The following is a 20,096-nucleotide window of genomic DNA, read 5'->3' on the forward strand; positions in this document are numbered from 1 at the left end:
GTCTGACCGGAGCTCAACTGCTAGCGGAAGTTACGGTGCTCGCGCCGGAGAAAATCTCGTCTTCTCTAAAAAAGTGAAAACCACCGCAGACGATCCCCGGATTAAAACCTCAGCGTGTCTTTGTTTTTCTCGTGTCGTTGTCAAAGCTTCTCTGGAGGTCTGGACTGCTGCTTTCCGTCTCTGATGTTTCTTTTTTATATTCGGGAAATTGATTTGATTTAACGGCTGTCTGGGCAGAGGATGGTCGCACAGTTTAGCGTTGACAGAAACAGAGACTCCCTGTGATTGAAGCGTTTTTCCGTTATGGATTTATCTAGTTAACGTTATACACGCGGCGGGTTTCCGATATCTTGTTAACGGGAGAGAGGTTGAGGAACGTTTACTTTATTCAGTGATGATGCGGCTCGGCTTCACTTCGCATAGCCGGAGCTGTTAAATCGCGCTCGTCCACGAAACGAATCTCGGCTTGAGCTGGATTTCCATCGGAAGTGAGTGAGATGGCAGACGGCGGTCGGGTGATGCGCGACAGCCCGAGTTCGAGCCCGAGTCCCGGGAGGAAGAAGCCTCACCAGTCGCCCGCTTCAAAGACGCGGTATTCCGTCAATGCTCCCGGACACTGCTTTCGGAAAGTGACCCTGACCAAACCGACCTTCTGCCATCACTGCAGCGACTTCATATGGGGCATTATCGGGTTTGTTTGTGAAGGTGAGATGCGTGTTTACAAAAGTGTTTAGAGATGCTGTCAGACGGTAATACCGCGGTACTGCGATGTGGTCAATAGCGCGGTATCGTAGGATAACCGATATCGTGGTTATGCCATGGATTCTTCTAGATATCAGCTTTCTGTTTGTTTACCTCGCGAGCATCTTAAATGCATTATTATACACATTTGATCATTTAATCGTGTCGATTAAAGTACGAGTGGATGTTTTAATGTGCAGCCCACTTTGCTTGATTGACAGCATGTGATGTTAGAATTGTAGACGATGATGTACAGCCCGTGTAAGTTAGATCTCTCTCTTCCACACCTCCCTTTATGCAGAATGATTGAATGTGTTGTCTTTTAACTGGAGAAGACAGGTTGATCCATATCGATCCATCGCCCTTCTGTTGTTGGACAGGAGTCTGTAATTATCCGATCTTGTGCCGGAGACACTTGGATGCGATCCATCTAATGGATGATGGATGGAGGTCTGTGACTGTGAGAAGATTTGTTCTGTTTTTACTTCTGTCACTTAGGACGTGAACAGAGCCACAGTTGTCACATTTGAGTAAATAGTAAGTAGGTTGTTCTGCATTGTGGCTTACGTCATTCTAGTCAATTATAAATTCTAGTCAATTTGTATCCTTTACTGGATTTATATTTGTATCATCTAAAAAAGCTGTTAAGTTGTAACTGACTAGGCTGACTGACTGTATAGCACAGCTCAAGCGTTCTCCAACAGTTTCTCAATAACATGAATCACCCTAACCAAATGTGGTTAGTAAGTCAATAAGTGGTTAGCAAAACGTTGTAAGCTTTGTTTGTGTTGCCGTCCATTTTGTCCGACTGTTTTTGCACGCAAGAACGCATTTTATGGTAATGCCTGCAAAGAAATGGACCGGATCGGTTAAACTGAAACCAACCTAGATTTACGACGCATCTTAAAGCCGTCTGGCTTTTTAGACAATCCACCAACTACATTTTCAAAACATGTAGTTTTACACCGTGAACATTTGGTTGGGTCGCACATTGTTTGATTCCCACAACCTACTTAGGAAAAAGGCATCTACGAAAGGCTTAAATGATTCCTGAGTTTACATAAACTACAGCTTCTTGACTCTTTAAAGCCTGGTAATGATTTTCAGACAGAGATAAATTCACACCGTGATGGGTTTTCACGACTCGCAGGCTTTAACCACAACATCTCTATAATACAACTTGACTTACATTTATGTTGTCCTTTGAGAATGGGAGGGTGTGTAAGCAGACGTTGATTGACAACATGGATGTTACCAGGCAGAGTTAGGCAGAAATGACACGTTTCTGTTACGTAACGCGCTGCAGTGTATTCGGGATCGACTCCTCTTGGTTGGCATGGCAACACATAGTCCAATGAAGTGGCAAGGCAGACTGGATGCTCTAGCCGGATCGAATGAGAGTAGAACTTAAACAGGCACGCGTGTCGTTGTACCTCACGTCTGCATAACGCGTCAGTGAGGAGTCTAGTAGCCTGGAAGTCATAGATCGATAAATGTATTTACATTTATGCAATTGAGAGATGCTTTTATCTGAAGTGCACAGTGGATTCAAGCTATAGCTTTTATCAGAAATCAAACCCATAACATTGGCTTTGCTAGAGCCATGCTTTTCTGCTGAGCTACAGGAAAGCCATTGATTCATGGCCAGTCAATAATGTAATATTCAATTAAATCAAACAGGAGTGGTTATTGCCTTTTAAGTTTTATGTTGAAATAAACAAACATCAGTGATGAAACAGGCTAGTTTAGGCCTAATCTTTTCTTGAAAGTCTTTTGAATAATAAAGGGATACTTAACCCCCCCAAAATAACAATTGTCTCATCGTTTATCCTTTTGTCATTCCAAACATGTATTACCCTTTTTTTTCTGCAGAACACAAAATCATATATTTTGAAGAACGTTAGCAAACAAACAACATTGACCCCATTAACTTCCATTGTATGGACACAAAGACAAAATAAAAAAGTCATACAGGTCCTGAATGACATGATGGTAAATAAATGGCGACAGCTATTTTTGGGCGAACTATCCTGTTAAGGTGTATTTGATGAAAATGACTGATGAACCAATTGCGAAGGTTGATATGACAGATCATCAGTTTGATGTCTTTTATCGATGTACTTGTAGTTTTTATCTTTTTCTGATTTCACAAGCGTAGTTAGTTTTTACTGTGATGGCCCAGTTCCTTCAGTTACGCTTTAGACCATGTTCTTCATGTGGTAGTGAAAGGGGCTCAGCCTGACTGGCGATATCACTTCCTGTCTCTGGTTAGCAGCATGCAGAACCAGCAAATGCGTCAGTCATGTTTATCCTGTACTGAGATTGACAGAGGACTCGATTACAGGATTTGATTACTGCTGGTATATGTTGTCATAGCTTGGATATCAGTTCTGTTGTCTTTGGTGCAAACTGTTCTCTTTAGCAACTAAGTCCAATTTGTTTTCCAAAATATTATTTAAAAAAAAAAGCACTTTATAGTGCTATATTTCGCACTTTAAATAATTATAGCTTTCGTTTCTATCGTCTTTCTGAATCTTTGAATTAAAGGTGCAGTGAGTAATATTTTGGAGGATCAATTGACAAAAAAGCCATTTAACAGGGGTATTCAATTAAAGTTCCAAGAGGTCCGGTCTTTATATTATCTTCGGACAATATGTTTTTTTGAAAATATAAATCAATTTAGCCCAGTTGGATATACTGTATAAAAGATATGATCTTTTATCAGGCCATTTATTTATATTTTGATATATGTATGTATAGGCTCTGTGGTTTTAGGGGAATACCCTCTTAATAGAAGTCTGATAATTAATATTTGTAAATAAAAAAACCACTGACAACATGCAAACAGCAAATGTAATGTAACAATTAAAATGCTATATAACAAAATCATAAACAGAAAACAGAGTTAGGAGCAGCGCGCGCGGAGCGGAAAGGGTTCAAATGAAGCGAGTTTGGCGCTAAATAAAGATATTATAGGATATAGCGGTAAAAGAGAAATTACATAAATGTTCCTGAGAGTGCATGTGATGGGATTCTCCGTTGTGAAGACGCACGGCTCAATTTAAACAACCAAAGTAAGTCAAAAGTTTTAAATGGTTTCTTTAGGCTGTGTCTGGCGGTCCATATCCAAACCGCGGTCCGCCTATTGAGGATAACTGCGATATAATATACATAACTATGTCTTCAGAGCGGAGGTTTATAAAGACCTTACATAATGAAGTGTTATGTTTATTACCTTAGAATGAGCTATTTCTATCTACATACACTGTGGGTCCCCTTGCATGAAATTCGCCATGTTTCTACAGTAGCCCTGAACGGACAAACTGCTCCACAGAGCAAGTTTCATAAATATGTAATCTTATGAATAAGCCAAATATGATGGTATCTTAGCCACAGTAGTGCTTCGAGTGGGATAGTGGAGTGAGCCATTGGTTGCAATTCGCAACTTCAAATTTCGTTCACTGGACAGTAAACATACTCCATCAGGTGTATTGTTATTATGGAATGTTCCTATAGCGCAAATAGTAGTACATTGCTTTAGCAACGCAAAAGGTTGAGGGTGTGTAAGTCGCGTTGGATCAAATCTTCCAAATGCGTAAACATAAATGTAGATGGTAGATACTGATCAAATGTACCTGAATGACTTTTCTCTCTCTTTGTCTACAGTGTGTAACTTCATGTCCCATGAGAAGTGTATAAAGCACATCAGGACTGTGTGTTCATGCATGGCTCCCACACAGGTTCGGGTAAGTGAACCACACTTGATATCCCGGACAAGCGTCTTTATATACCACTCGCTAATGTTCCGTAATTGAAGCATGAGAATACTGAAAGGATGCACTAATTTAACAGAACATGAAGTCTTGAACAATTATGAACATAATGAAGAATGATCAGGCAGGTCGACGGAGCATGATCACACATGAGAGATCATAATGATCTGTTTATGATTCACCTTACAGAATGGAAGTTTTTCACTGAATCCCCAATAAATAATTTAGCTCTCATGTATTGACTGGATTGCTCAGTAACACAGCCGTCTCTGTCGCCCCTTTGTCCATCCTTCATAATGAATTACTGATGAGTTCCCGCCCGCTGTTCTGTGGAGTTTTGTGAAGGCCACGTGTCAGCCATCCTTTGTGCCCTTTATAGAAACCGATTTAGCTACATTATAATCACCCGAACAGGAAGTTTCTTTCTAATGATTTAATTTGCCTAACGTTTGTGTTTGCTGTGTCTGCAGTTCTGCTACCCGTTTTACATTCTGTTCATTCCGTTCATTCTCCAAAACAAAAAAATTCATAACTGCATTTGCTCATTTGCACAGCTTGCACACTATTTTAGTATTTTTTTGTTCTATAAATTATCATCTTTGCAGTGTATATAGACTAAAGCTGTCAGGGTCCATGATGGTTAGGATGGCGACTTAAAACATCAGCCTATACTGTACTGAGAAAAACTTTAAGCAAACCTAGTGTTTCTAGAAACAGGATGTATGTGTAGCCTGACAAACTTCACAGCTCAAAACAAAACCACAGAAAATGCTCGCTGCGTTCTCTCAAATTGTGTTGATGCTGCGCACATGTTGGTGTGTTCGCAGAAAACACTGTTTGCCTTGAGCATTGATGACGCATCAGAGAAGCCGCAGGATGTGACAACAGCGGTCCAGAGCACCGAACCAAAGTCAAACATTTAGACCAATAGTGAGGTGAACGAAAAATAAGTCCATTAAAGTCTCCTCTAGAAGTCGATGTACTTAATGCATTTTTAAAATGCATTGCACAGTAAATGTTTACCTTTTGTATCATTTTTGTTTTTGAAAGGAAACGGAGATGTGCTTTTTATGTGTGTATGTGTGGGTGGGTGGCGGATGAATATCTGTAGGCGTGAGTCAGCCAACAGCTCCATTAACCTCAACTTAACGATCTTTTTGAAATGTCTTTGAGGAAATACAAACGCTGAAACTGAAACAGCCGTTTGACACATTACAATTGAGACAATGTGGCCGTGAGAATTCTGTTTGTTTATGTATCGCCACATGGAGATGAAATTCTGTCTTCATTTACTCACCTTTGTATCATTCCAATCCTGTGCGACATTCTTATGCAGTAGAAGACGTTTACAGAAGTAAATCACGTTGGGGATCAGAGTGACGGCGGTAGATGACAGGAAATGAGGTCACGTCCTGTAGGATGCTCTGTAGTTCGGGTCAGTGAGGAAGAGTCCTCTCCTTGGACAGGACATAATTGACTGCAGCGGGGAGTTATGGGCCGCAACTCAAGGACACATTGTGATGTCGGGTGTATGTGTGTATATGTCGTCAGAGATTTTGGGTGCATTGAAAATACAAAGCACACTTCCAAACCCTTTCGAACTAATTTCCTTCCTGGAACATTAAAGTTGATGTGTAACAGAATATCAGATGCGCTGTCTTATAAAGTTGAATGGGAACCATTCTATCATTCTGATTGTATACAAATGAAAGCCAGTTTCAGAGGGCAAACGTGAATGCATAATGACAGAATTGATAAATTCACTATTTGTTTAATGTATGCAACCTGTATATGGGGGTAAAGTTTTGATCTTTTTTGTGGACTGGATTTATTTTAGCCCGTGACATTTCTCAGCATTATGAAAAATAAATGCAGTCCAAGTCTCTTAACAGCTGCCTCATGTCTGTGAGCTCGCAAACATCAGCATGTTTTATTTCTGGCACCTTCACAAGCACCTAAATATCCTGATTAGCCTGAACAAATGCAGGCGATTTTTCTGTGTGTTCCCGAGCCATATATCCAAAACTTGAGTGACGCAACTAATCTGTCACGTATCTTGCACAAAATTCTGCACTGCGATTAAACGTTTGACATTAACTGTGAAGGTTAACACACGAAGTGTAACACTGCCTAGCAGTACAGAAACAAGTTTATGTTACCATAACTTTTTATTGTATTGTATTGTACATTAAAATTTACAAACTGGGTAAGACGTATATAACTGATTATAGATGCAGTTTTTACATTTTGCCTCCATATTGCCATCTCTGTTTGAAACATCAAATTGCAGATATCTTATCTGTACGTTTAGTCAAATGACATTCGCTTGTAATTGCAACCGACAGCTCAACTTATAAATGATACAATTATTCCATTACAGTTTCTTGTGATGTTTAAATGCCTTTTACTTTTAACTGAAACAAAAAGAGAAACAATAGGTTGCAGCCTCCTTGAAAATAGTCTCACAAAAATGTAACCACTTAAAAAGTTTTTTTTTACAAATCACTTGGGAAATTATTAGCAGCAGCGAGTTGTTGCGACAAAGATACCCTAAAGGGAGTTTGTCCTTGAAGAAAGGGAGTTTTTCCTGTGTGTGGGAATTTGTTTTTTAAAGGATGCTTAAATGCTGGGGGACATGCAGTAAGCAAATGGAGACCATCCTTAAGAATTAGCTCAAGGGCACGATGGAAGTTCAGATATTTCTTGTACCCAGATGTGCCTCACTCCGTACCCAGAATGCATCCTCTCAAACATTGTTCCTTTCTAATAACAGAACAGACCTTGTAGAACTTTAAAAAAAGTTTGTACACGTGCACATCAAGCAGCCAAGTACCTGGAGATATTTATCCATAAGACAGACAGCTCCGTTTCCTTTTACAAGCTGCTTTGATGCACAACTTGTTCTCATTAAATCAGTTACAGATGCACGCACGCCTCGTGACACCCCGGCTGGGATTTCTCACTGCATTTCTTAACTGAATATATAACAGAACATGTTGCTGTGGGTTTTTGAAGGCTCAGGTCAGGGTCACATCATGATCCAGTTTGCTTGAGAATGCCACTAGTGAATCAGTAGGAAGTAGAAGTGTGGAAGAACGGTCAAGTGCAGACAGTGGTTTGTTTTAGGTCAGCGGGTTTAAATCTATAGCATAAGTGCACTTTAGCTCTCATCCGTGTGTACAGATCAGGTTTCAGTGCGGTGTTATGTGAGGCTTTTATCAGAATGCGATTTATACCTTCTTACTTTATAGATCTGAGATTGGCTCATGTTTAACGTGTCACTCTTCATATTCTTTATACGAATACTATGACATGAGAGAGCGTGAGAGGTGTATAAAACTTGAAAGGCTCACCATGTTGTCGTTCCATATTTTAGACATCTGAAATGTATGCAGTGCTTTAAAAGCGTCTGCCAAATGTATACATGTACATGTTAACACACCGTCTAGTTAGTGAAGGAACAATAGAGCAAAAATAGTTGTCAGATAAAGCAAGACACCATGTGTAGTGTTGCAGCACCTTTCTGGAACAGGATTTGACATCACTGTGTGACACAGAGATCAGATATGCATTTCCACAGGGGGAGGTTGTCATCTGAATCTGAATGTTGGCGGTTTGTCTGTATCTTAAGTTTTGTGCTGGTTCATGTTATTTGGTTATTTGGTGATTTAAAGCATAAGTACCCTCCAGTACAACTTCCTCTCTCAGACAGGAAGAGAGTATGCGTATCTCACGACTCATTCCCACCATTCACACCACAGAGACAGGAAGTGATGTCACATCTGGTGTGTCATATGCAAGCATTGATTCAGCAATTTGAGGTTGACGCAGTGTTTTAAAAGTGCAGTGTGTAATTCTTTGGAGGATGTATTGACAGAAATGCAATATAATATACATAACTCGGTCTTCAGAGGTGTATAAAGGCCTAACATAATGAAGCGCTATATTTTTATTACCTTAGAATGAAGGCAAGCTCACTGCTGGATCCCATTTAATTTCATACACTGGACATTATGCCTGAGGACAGTCATGAGACCGAAAAGTATTATCAGTTAGTTAGATAGTGTGCAGGATTGTTTCTTCTGTTCATGTCTTGACCTGTTGGTCTTTTTTCCTCACACCTCTCTATTAAGTACAGGCAAAACATCCTTTTCCTTAGAAATAATATGTGCTTTAAGAGTTTTGTTTTAGTCAGCACTGTAGTCAAGTCCGCCTTTGTCGAGACCAAGACAAGTCCTATACCAAGACTAGTCGAGACCAAGTCTTAAGAGGTTCGAGTCCAAGTCAAGACCGAGTCCAAATGAGACGGTCAAGACAGAGACCGAAAAAAGAATCCTCTTATACTTAACCATATACTTTATTTAAGGGTATATAAGGTATACTGGGTAACATCATAGTACAAAACGTATTAATGACACCCTGCATTGCAGTTGATCTGTTTATCTGAATTAGTTTGATCGTTGTCAGAGATTTGTCAGAGGTTTGATGATTGTTGTTGTTGAGGTTTGTATGATGAGTGTTGTATGATGAACCCAAACTTTGGGTTCACTATCTTAGCGTTGTGAACCAGAACACTCAAATCAGTCCAAAGTATTATTTACCATCTGTTTTACAGTTGGACACCCATCACAAAAAGTAACGTACTTCAAGAGGAAAGAGAATTAACTTAATGAAAGTCAAGAGTCCAACTAATGCAAACTAATGCATATATGCTTCATCAACGGTTTCCTTTGGAAGGTGAAAAAAAATCCTCAGACTCGATCGAGACCAAAAAACGTTTGACCAAGTCCGAGTGCAGATACCAACGAGTCCAAAGCAAGTCAGAGACTACAGAAAAACGTCTCGACTCAAGTACTACAGCACTTGTTTTAGTCATATTCATCACTCATCTCTATGTTTGTGTTCTACTGTAGGTTCCTGTAGCACATTGCTTCGGTCCAGCCGGTCTGAAGAAGAGGTTCTGTTGTGTGTGTCGGAAGCATTTAGAAGGAAGCTCGGCCCTGCGCTGTGAAGGTTTGTGTGTGTTTGTAAAGCAAGAAAGGGGAGGTTGGGGTATTGGTAAAAAATGGCATTAACACTGTGCGCTGGTCTATTTTTGTTCCATTAATGATTAAAAAGTCTTCCGAGACTTCTAAGAGTCAGAGCGCGGAAAGTGCTTTTGCTATTATGTAACATTTGATTACAGTATAGCTGTGAAAAATATAATGATAAAGTGCAGAACAGGTTCTAACAACTTTGGTGTGATATCTTACAGTTTTCAACATCTTCTGCGCTCCTTGTTTTAAAGCGGTGACTCAAAATGACTCACCCTCATGCCATTCCAAACCTGTATGACTTATTTTGTTCGTCAGAACACAAAGATGATATTTCGAAGAATGTTGGTAACCAAACAACATTGGCCCCCATTGACTTCCATTGTATGGACAAAATATCTTCTTTTTGTGTTTCTGGTTTTGAATGACACAAGGGTGAATAATCAATGACAAATTGTACATGTAAAGTAATCCTTTATAAACAACCAGGCTCGTCTTCTTTCTCTCCGTAAACCCCGTTCCCTCAGTTTCTCACCTCTTTTTAATGTTGTGTTGTTGCTCATTTATGTGCGCTGGACGTTCATGTTTGGAAAGCAGCTGTTTCCATGGTTATAACAGAATGGCCTTTTACAGCAGGTTTCCAGGAACAGAGCTAAAAGAAAATTCACACTCTGTCACGCTCGCTCTCTCTTACAAAAGGTGCAAATGAAGCTCTGAAGAAAAGCCGGACCCGGTTGCAAGGAACCCCTTAAGTTAAGAAAACCCTTAGTGACAATACTGTTACAATTAGAATGAAGGGTTTCCTTAACTTAAGGGGTTTCTTGCAACTGGACCGCCGTCTTTAATTCTCACACCCACTCACACATTTGTAACATGAATTGAATAACATTCAATAACATTGGCTTTTCATATCCCTGCTTCCTCACATGTCTTCTGTCTGTACACAGCTGATATCTCATCATAATTGTGCCTCACGCGTGTGTTACAGTGTGTGAGCTGCACGTTCACAGCGACTGCGCTCCGTTCAGCATCAGCGACTGCCGTTTCTGCAACCAAGATGGAGGTCAAGACATTGTGAGTATCGCAACTACAGACATTTAAAACATCAAAACCAGAGGATAAAGCCATAACCTGACTGATCTCCGTATCTTTTATCGGTCACGTGGACCGTCCTAACGCATCACCCGTGCTGGTCTGATAGGACACGTATCAGCATCACTGGCAGGAGGGTAACGTGTCCTCAGGTGCCCGCTGTGAGGTCTGCCGGCGCACTTGCAGCTCCTCGGACGTCCTGGCTGGCATGAGATGCGAGTGGTGCGGCGTTACGGTAAGTGTGTTGTTTTTACCGTGCACCCAACCCTGAATTCAGCGCTTGAAACGCCTTCATTACTAAATGATAAGAATGAAGGTAAAAGGGCTCTCATGCTGTCGTGTCTCGCATCGAATGGATCAATTATTTATCAAGCTCGGGACATGATGAAACATCTTTCAAACTCAGAATTGTAATGGTCAATATTGGATGCAGTAATACACTCTTTATGGAGATCAGAGATTTCTGATCTCTTTCTCAAGTAGCTCACCATGGCACTTATACATGTTATAAGCTGCTGTTGTTGAACTTCCGAGACACTTTATTTCAAAGCCGATCATTTGGACACTCAGCCACACAAATGAAGAGTTTATCACGATGATGCTATCACGATTAAAATACCACCTGTTACCAGTTCGTTGACTCGATTTGTTGATCGTTTCAACCCTTTCTACAGAGATCCTCTGATTTTGCAATACATAAAAGCTTGTTGTTAAAGGGACAGTTCACCCAAAAATTTCTAATAGTCATAATTTACTCAACCAAATCTGTATACACGTCTTTGTTCTGACGAAAACAGAGAAAGATATTTGGAAGAATGCTTGTAACCAAACGGTTCTTGGCATTTGACTACCATAGTAGGTAAAATGACACTGGTAGTCAAAAGTGCCCCTGAACATTCTTCTGAATATCTTCTTTATAAAAGACATTTAAAAAGCAATTTTATTACTATGGTAGTCAATGGTGGGCAAGAACTGTTTGGTTTCAAGCATTCTTTCAAATACCTTTCTTCTGTATTCATGCGAACAAAGACATTTATCATTATTAACTCTTGAACGAGTAAATGAAGACAGAATTTGTATTTTTGGGAGAACACTACCTTTAAGTTTAATGAACATGCAATGAAGTGAAAGTGCTACATCGAATGAACATGCTTAAATGACCCCAAATAGACACACTGACCCTGGGTCATCGGGCGCTCCTTTTTTTCTCTTTATGGTAATATGTTTATATGTAAAGTGTGATCCATGAAATGAACAACTTTGTGATCAAGAGCTTTACTCCTGAGATTATTCGCTGAATATTGGCATTAGTCATAAAGCCGGGCTGCATCTCCGGGTTCTTGGCTTGACTACTTATCTGTGTTTATATGTTTGCAGGCACATGCGTCATGTTGTATAATCATTTCCCCGGAGTGCAGCCTGGGGCGTCTGCGGAACATGATTCTTCACCCCAGCTGCGTGAGGATCTGCTCGCGAAACTTCAGCAAAATGCACTGTTACAGAATCTCAGAGAATTCCCAGCATGGAGAGATGGGTAATCCCTGCACATGGGCCATAACACTGATAAATTGTTAATTTTTGAGAAAATAGGTGCATGTTTAATACAAGATTATTGAGGCTCTTTGCCTCATTTTGTCACACCTTACAGTTAAAGGGAAGGATTTTGCTTGTTTTTACAAACTGTTTGTTGCAAATGCATTGAACTTGTGTTGAACCCAGAACATTTCTTTCATGTAAATGATCTTAATGATTATAATGTAGATAATCAAAAGGCGTAAACTGAAGCTGAGATGACGTTTAAGAATAATACATGCTTGATTCAGCTTTTAATTCAATGTGATACTGGATATCACACAAGATCACATGACGGCTTTATTCACGTAGAGAAGTGTGTTTTCTCTAGATACTCTGGATGATGTCGATACTCCGAGTACAGCAAAGGAAACTCAGTCCTCGGGATCACCTGACACAGGTACAAAGCTGACTAAAAATTACATCACGGCTTATGGTTATCACCCCTGGTGCCACTATAATCTCACAATTCTTGCATTACAGGGAAACAGATGCTCAAAGTGTTCGATGGAGACGACGCAGCCAAGCGAAATCAGTTACGTCTGGTTGCGATCCCTCGAATAATCAAGAATGAGGAAGTAGTGGTAAGATGTTGTTCCCTGATTAGGTTTCACCTGAACGCTGGGTGTCTCAAAAGTGTTTACACAGTAGCAACTATCTGGAAATGTTGCATGAGCTCAAACTTCATTTCAGGGTTATTCTGAATTCTTCTTCATATACCGACAGGAAGCAGCACTCCGAGCCTTTTATATCCCAGACGAGCCGCAGGATTACGAGCTTCTGAGTTATGGCCAACAGGGACTATTTACAGATGACATCATCAACCGCAACGGCACTCCCGACAACAAACCCGTGTTTAAGGACAGTGCATCCGAATCCTGGCTTCTCAGAGCCAAACCCAGAGAAACGGAGGTGTTGAAGATTTACGCCGGCTGGCAGAAGTGAGATTTATTTAGCTTTTACTCTGTAAGGTTTTGCTATCTAAAGTGTCTCTTCTTTCTTTCTGTGGAACACAAAAGAAGATATTTTGACAAATGCCTCATTTGGGTTTGTACAATAGAGGTCAATGGAGTCGGTGTTGTTTGGTTACCAACGGTCTTCAGAATATCTTCTTCTGTGTTCTGCAGAAGAAAGGAAGTCATACAGGTTTGAAATGACTTGAGGGTTAGTAAATGCTGAAAGAAGTCCCATTTTAGGGTGACCTATCCCTTTAATGGCTACTCAGGAGTGTGAGCTCCATGTTAGCCTGGCGAAGGATTTACTAAGATAGCTGCTGTCCAACTTCTCCAAAACAAATCGTATATCATTTCCAAACATCGTAAGGGACGGACATTAGTCCCGTTGTGTGCCACACACTGCAGGCATGTGTTTATAAAACCCATCAAAACACACTTGACTCTGATGACAGACTTGCTGACAGTGTGTCCGGTTGCCACGGAGATAACGACACAGCATCCACGGTTTACCTTAGATGTTGTTGCCATGGCAACAGGAAATAGATCGCAAATGCTGATGGTGTCTCGTCTCCTGCCGAAACTTGCCAGGAGACCTTTAGGGTAGTAGAAAACGTTGTGTCAAATTATAAAGCGTATGGAAGTATTAAATCAGTCAGAATTACACAGTAATCCAATAATGAAATGTTTGGAAAAATGTTGCGAATCATGGTATGGGATGCTCTTTAATTCTTAAAATTGTATTATGATGCTCTATGTGTACACATAGCTCTCCTGTAGCTCAGTGGTTAGAGCATGGCGCTAGCAAGGCAATGGGTTTGATCCCAGGGGATTGCACATACTAAGAAACAAGTGTATAATAATCAGGATAAAAGCGTCTGCCAAATGTAATTTATGTACTTGTGTTTTTAGAGTTGGAGTCGATCACGTTTCGGTTACTGCTGGAAAAAGCACTACGGTAGATTCAGTCATAAAGGAGGTGCTTTTACTTCTCGGAAGACGGGTGAGTGGGAATTTACTTCTCCAGACCCAACCGAGGGATGTTAGTGTGGTTTTCCATGGTTACTGATAATTGACAATTTAGGGATGTGAACTTCAAATGATGAGACTTTTGCAGATTTTTTCTGTATAAAGATGTATCAGAGCATCATAGATAAACACTTGCATTCTGTCACTGTAGCTTTAATCCTGTACTGTATTTTTCTACACAGTGTGCATCGTGGTAATCCTCATGTTTTCTGTTATCGCTTTAGAATGAAAACTACGAAAATTTCAACTTAGTGGAAGTTTTGATGAACAGCAAACAAGGTGTGATATGCTTTTGCTTTGCCTGACTTACACACTCCAGTTTCTGTTCTTCGTAAGTTATCTTGCTATGAATTCACATCATAGGGTTTTCATTTTATTATATAACTGTAAGCAGGGGTTTTAATCATTGAGATCATTTGTCCCAGAAAATACATAGACTACATGTATAAATTCATACCATGTGCTACTGTAAACGTAAAAGGGAAAGTTGATTTGGTTTTGATGGAATTCTCAGCAAGTTTCTTTGAATCTGATCCTTTTGAAATTTCAGGATTTTTGTTTGAATCTGAATGTGTCTCATGTTTCTGTAGTTCAACGGCAAGTTCTCAATGGTCAGGAGCTTCTGCTGGACAAACTGCAGGAGATACGGAAGGTATGTGGGGTCATGCTGTTAGTTCTTGCTATTTGGAAAAAGCTCAAGGTGATGTGCCTTTACAAGCACAGCACACGTAAAATAAGTCTTAAAGTCATGCTAAAAAAAACTGGAAAACAGAAAGTACCCTACTGAATGAGAAAGAGAATAACTGTATTACTGGAATCAAAATATGAAAATAAATCATATGTAGATGTTATATATCATTTTATATATGAAAAATTAAGTTTAATTTGTTTGAATAATATTCTCTATGCAAATAAATAAAAAAATTATTACAAATGATAATTTACTTAATTTTATGTTTGTTTTCTTATTATCTTTTTATAATACTGTAGGTGCACCTCGCACTGTGTAATAGTTAACGTTTATTTTGCTTCTAATTCTAGCTGTTTGTTTCAGATCTCATTGCGTCAAATGAACCAAACACGGTTTTACATCGAGGAGCGGAGGAATGGTGTGGTGCAGGTCAATCTGCTGCTGGGAGGTCTTCCTACACAACTCGACAAAGAGGAATACACACACCTGCTATCAGAACATCTGGCTATAAAGAGTGAGTTTAGATGTCTATAAGATATTGACCGTTTATCCCATCAAGCTTTTGTAAAACCTTGTAGGGGTCGTATGATACAAATATTATCCTTTGTTTTAGATTTAATACAATGTGTATACATGATTTAAGGTTCAAAAACGCTGTCTTTTCCACATACCGTGCATGTTTGTATCTCCTCTTATCCCCGCCTCTGATTTTTTACAAAGCTAATCGCTCTGAAAAGCAAGGTGTGCTATGATTGGCCAGTTAACCAGTGCATAGTGATTGGTCGAATACTGCAAGCGTGTGACGGAAATGTAACGCCTCTTACCATATTTGGAACATCAGGTTTCAACGCCATTGTACTGACAGGCACAGACACTTTACTTGCGTATACATTTGGGCCGTCTAAGCCAAATCATACCATGAACTGACGTAGATTTGTGGGGGTGTGGTTACAACGAGGTGTTTCAGGCAGGTCTGGGTGAGCATTCGCCTTTAGATACAATGCATCTTTTGTTCCGATTGCAATTTAACGTGTCTAATACTATTAGTATCGTATAATACACCAAAGACACAGAAATACATGTATACGCGCCATATGACCCCCTTAATATTTCATAAAAGAAGTGATTTGTAAGTGTGACATAATTTATTCGAGACTGAAGAAAAGAGTGCTTATCATCATTCTGCTGGGATGGATTACAGCAGGTGATACAGCGACTGTGAGTGATCGAATACCAAACACTAATAACCCCTCTCTCTCTCTCTCTCTCTCTCTCTCTCTCTCTCTTTCTCTTCTTCAGGTCACCTGGTTACGATTACTCATGTATATGCCGGCCAAGGTAAGAACTACAATGCAAAGCTTTTGTTCTGAGTTCGGCATCAAAGTGCAGGACTTTATTTGATAATGTTAAAGGAACAAACCGGTCTCTTTGTGCCCACCCGCTGAAGTCTGGCCCACTCTCAGGGTTCTGTAAATGAGAGCCGTTGTTCCACACTCACGAACGGCTGTTGTTCTCGGTCATCCGCAACATTTCCACTGGCTCCTTCACCTTCATGCTGTTTTATTTCTGCGCTGTCATGTTAGCTTGTGCGGGGGTATGAAAAAGTTCCATTGAAAGCACTGGTCAAAGATTGAGCTATGGTTATCACATGGGCTGTCTGACTCGCATTTATCAATCCCATTTCACTATTCTGTCATCATATTCTGTCCATGTCCAATGCAATTTTTGTATACTTGACTACTGATCGTTACAGGTAAAAAGTGGGTCCCATGGGTGTACAGGTGTGTGTTATTCATTTGGTGTGTTGTTTTTAGGTGCCGTTGTTCTGCAGATCAGCTGTTTTTCAGAGGCAGAGAGGATTTACATGCTGGCTAAAGATATCAGCATCAGCGGCAAACTGCTCTGCTCACTGGTTATACCTGACATCACGGTACAGCACCATATCGATGTGAATCACACTGAGCTTTTCGGGAATTAGGGTCAAAATCTAAATAATAACATAGATCCGACTCTTTCTTCTGTGAAACACAAAAGACGATATTTTGAGAAATGTCTTGGTGGTTTTGTGTTCATACACTGGAAATCAATAGGGGCCAATGTTGTTTGGTCACAATATATATTATTTAGTTTTCTGCAGAAGAAAGTCATACAGGTTTGGGACAACATGACAGTGAGTTGGTGATCTAAGAATGTTCATTTTGGGGGTAAACTGTCCCTTTAACAAACAATAAAGGCCTCAAAGCTGCTGTACAAGCGTTAGATGCCACTGCCCCCTAGTGGTCAGGAAATAAACTACATAACATTTCAACATTAATTCTACAAATGCTCATTGTAACTGATGTTCATTTTTGTTTTACAGCAAAGCAAGTTGCCCAAAGGAAGTTGCCCATTGCTGGTCTTTGTCAACCTTAAAAGTGGAGGACTAAAGGGCAGAGAGATCTTATACAGTTTCCGCAAACTTCTAAACCCTCACCAAGTGTTTGAACTCAGCAGTGGAGGACCGTTGCCCGGGTTAGACAAACTCTCCTATGAAACCATACATTTTATTTCTGCATCATGCTTTGCTGTTTTGTTCTTGCTTTGATATTAAACGAATAGTTTACATCCATGCATTATATTGTTCAGGCTACACACGTTCAGGGATGTTCCTCGGTTTCGTATCCTTGTCTGTGGAGGTGATGGCACAGTGGGATGGGTGCTGGGAGTTCTGGAGTCCATCCGACACAAAATCGCCTGTCCTGAGCCAGCGATCAGCATCGTACCGCTGGGCACCGGTGAGTGATGGGAAAACAAGCATTATTGTATTTGCTTTTACCACGGATGTTTTATTTTTGTTATGATGTTTGTTTATGTTGTCAGGGAATGATCTGGCCCGGGTTTTGCGGTGGGGGGCGGGCTACAGCGGAGAAGATCCCTACAACGTTCTGATATCGGTGGATGAGGCAGAGGAGGTCCACATGGACCGCTGGACGATTCTTCTGGATGCACAGGAAATGACAGACGATGGCAAAGAGAACGGCTTTCTAGAGCCGCCCAAGGTTCGTCTTCAAAAGACTTTAATCTGTGATAAAAGCAGAGTTTTAAACTTCTGCACAACCCCCTGAATCACCATAGCATAACAATTCAGTCGCTCGGTATATAAAAAAATTCGAATTCATGGTTTGTATAAATGTGTCTGTGTGTAGATTGTGCAGATGAATAACTATTTTGGCCTGGGCATCGACGCTGAGCTGAGTCTGGACTTTCATCACGCGCGTGAGGAGGAACCGGATAAGTTTAACAGCAGGTGAGCAGCATCGGTCACGTCGAGAGTGCAAACATCACCGGATGCAGCGGAATGTGAATTTGTGTCATTTCTCCATCAGGTTTCACAACAAAGGCGTGTATGTGAAGGTGGGCCTTCAGAAGCTGAGTCACACGAGAAATCTTCATAAAGACATCAGACTCCAGGTGGACAAACAAGACATAGAACTTCCCAGTATAGAGGGACTGATATTTCTTAACATTCCCAGGTAAACGCGAGATATGTGACCATGTGACCCTATACTTTAAATTAAATGTTCAACGAGCACATACTGATGTAGGTGTCCTGGTAATATATTGGTGAATGTCTAAATACTGTATAGATATATACATTATTTCTATATTTAAATTTTAGATATTAAAATATGTCAATACCCTATATAGAAAAGTATATATAGAAATAAATAGTGAGATTGATGTGTTTTGATAAGTGATGTACCACAGAAGAAATGCTTCTTTTTTTATTCAGTCATTATCATATCTTTGTTTCAACCATTAAGTTCAGGTTTTTTGTGTATGTGTGCGTGTCCAGCTGGGGTTCTGGTGCGGATCTGTGGGGCTCTGACAGTGACTCCCGTTTCGGGCGGCCCAGTATCGATGACGGCATGCTGGAGGTTGTGGGTGTGACGGGTGTGGTGCACATGGTGAGCCCTGATAAACTCTCTCTATCTGTTTATCTTACATCTTCCTCTATTCACTGAACTGCGCCATCATGATAATTTAACCTTTGTTAAGCTCCACCTACTTTTTAGTTACGATTTGGTCAGTGCTGTTCATGAACAATGGTAATGAACGGAAAGTATTTTTACAGATATCAAAGCATATTTATCTGTCATTTCTCAAAGAAACCATTGGCCAATAACAGTATTTCTGGATCATTTATCAGGATTTATTTTTGGAGGACATTTTCTACATTCCATAGATGTGTGTGCAAAATAATATATACACCACTGTACTTTTAACAGGTCTCGGGTAACACGATCTGAAGATATATGTCTAAATGTTTCCATTGAATTATGTGGAGAAAATTATCTTTATAATTCATTATTTCATTACAAACCAAAACAAGCACTGTCTATGAAAACCAGACTCGTATGTTATAAACGAATTATGAGATAATGAGCGTCAATGTATGATTTCAATCATTTATTTCACTATGATTTCAATCTTTAACATGACATTGCTCTGTCAATATAAAGGATTTCAAGAATGTTTTTACATCATGTGGGATGATTTTATGTCGAAAACAGTAAAACACACAAAAAAAGCTTTTAGTTGGGTTCTCAAAAGCAGCGTCACAAATGTTTTTGAAATGAATGACATGGACCTAAACATGGAGAAAAAACACTCAATGAAAGCCCAGCATAGCTGGAAACTGTCAATACTATTTGAAAAGCATCTTAGGGTGAGACCTCAAGTTGGCCGCAGCTGATAAAATGCCAAGAGAACATTTTGACAAATTCTAGACAATGGGAGACTAGTGAAGATGTCAAATACATCATAGATTTATTTATTTATTTCGGATTTTCATAATTTTGTCATTGAATAAATTCGATGTGTTTTCAATTATTCTTAATTAATTAATCTAAAATAAATATTATGAAAAAATATGAAGTGCCCCAAACCTTTGATTTGTGGTTCAAATGTCACTTTTTTTTCTCTGTGTCAGGGTCAGGTTCAAAGTGGGCTACGTTCTGGGATTCGTATCGCTCAGGGCAGCTACATTCGCATCACTGTGACCAAACCCATTCCAGTGCAGGTGGACGGAGAACCTTGGATACAATCACCAGGACAGATCATCATCTCAGCCGCGGGACCAAAGGTCTCACACACACAGACCATACCATATCATGTGATGCTACCTATAATGATCCCATAACATAACATTGTGACTTGGGAGTGTCCCAGA

At 40.0% G+C, this 20,096-nt stretch overlaps 1 protein-coding gene across 1 annotated transcript in view; it reads left to right on the plus strand.

Moving 5' to 3' along the window:
• Positions 1–20,096, plus strand: part of dgkq (diacylglycerol kinase theta) — a 22,837-nt gene continuing 2,741 nt past the window's right edge. The window contains exons 1-22 of the mRNA XM_079480479.1: positions 1–705; positions 4,408–4,487; positions 9,428–9,527; positions 10,536–10,621; positions 10,749–10,874; positions 12,017–12,173; positions 12,543–12,611; positions 12,695–12,795; positions 12,938–13,152; positions 14,077–14,167; positions 14,418–14,472; positions 14,784–14,845; positions 15,248–15,398; positions 16,184–16,222; positions 16,699–16,814; positions 17,244–17,395; positions 17,510–17,658; positions 17,744–17,922; positions 18,070–18,170; positions 18,250–18,396; positions 18,720–18,831; positions 19,857–20,009. Coding sequence (XP_079336605.1) covers positions 498–705; positions 4,408–4,487; positions 9,428–9,527; positions 10,536–10,621; positions 10,749–10,874; positions 12,017–12,173; positions 12,543–12,611; positions 12,695–12,795; positions 12,938–13,152; positions 14,077–14,167; positions 14,418–14,472; positions 14,784–14,845; positions 15,248–15,398; positions 16,184–16,222; positions 16,699–16,814; positions 17,244–17,395; positions 17,510–17,658; positions 17,744–17,922; positions 18,070–18,170; positions 18,250–18,396; positions 18,720–18,831; positions 19,857–20,009 — 2,649 coding nt within the window. The 5' untranslated portion in view covers positions 1–497. The remainder of the gene's footprint in view (positions 706–4,407; positions 4,488–9,427; positions 9,528–10,535; positions 10,622–10,748; positions 10,875–12,016; positions 12,174–12,542; positions 12,612–12,694; positions 12,796–12,937; positions 13,153–14,076; positions 14,168–14,417; positions 14,473–14,783; positions 14,846–15,247; positions 15,399–16,183; positions 16,223–16,698; positions 16,815–17,243; positions 17,396–17,509; positions 17,659–17,743; positions 17,923–18,069; positions 18,171–18,249; positions 18,397–18,719; positions 18,832–19,856; positions 20,010–20,096) is intronic.

Source organism: Barbatula barbatula (genome assembly GCF_947034865.1).
Source record: "Barbatula barbatula genome assembly, chromosome: 18".
NCBI lineage: Eukaryota > Metazoa > Chordata > Actinopteri > Cypriniformes > Nemacheilidae > Barbatula > Barbatula barbatula.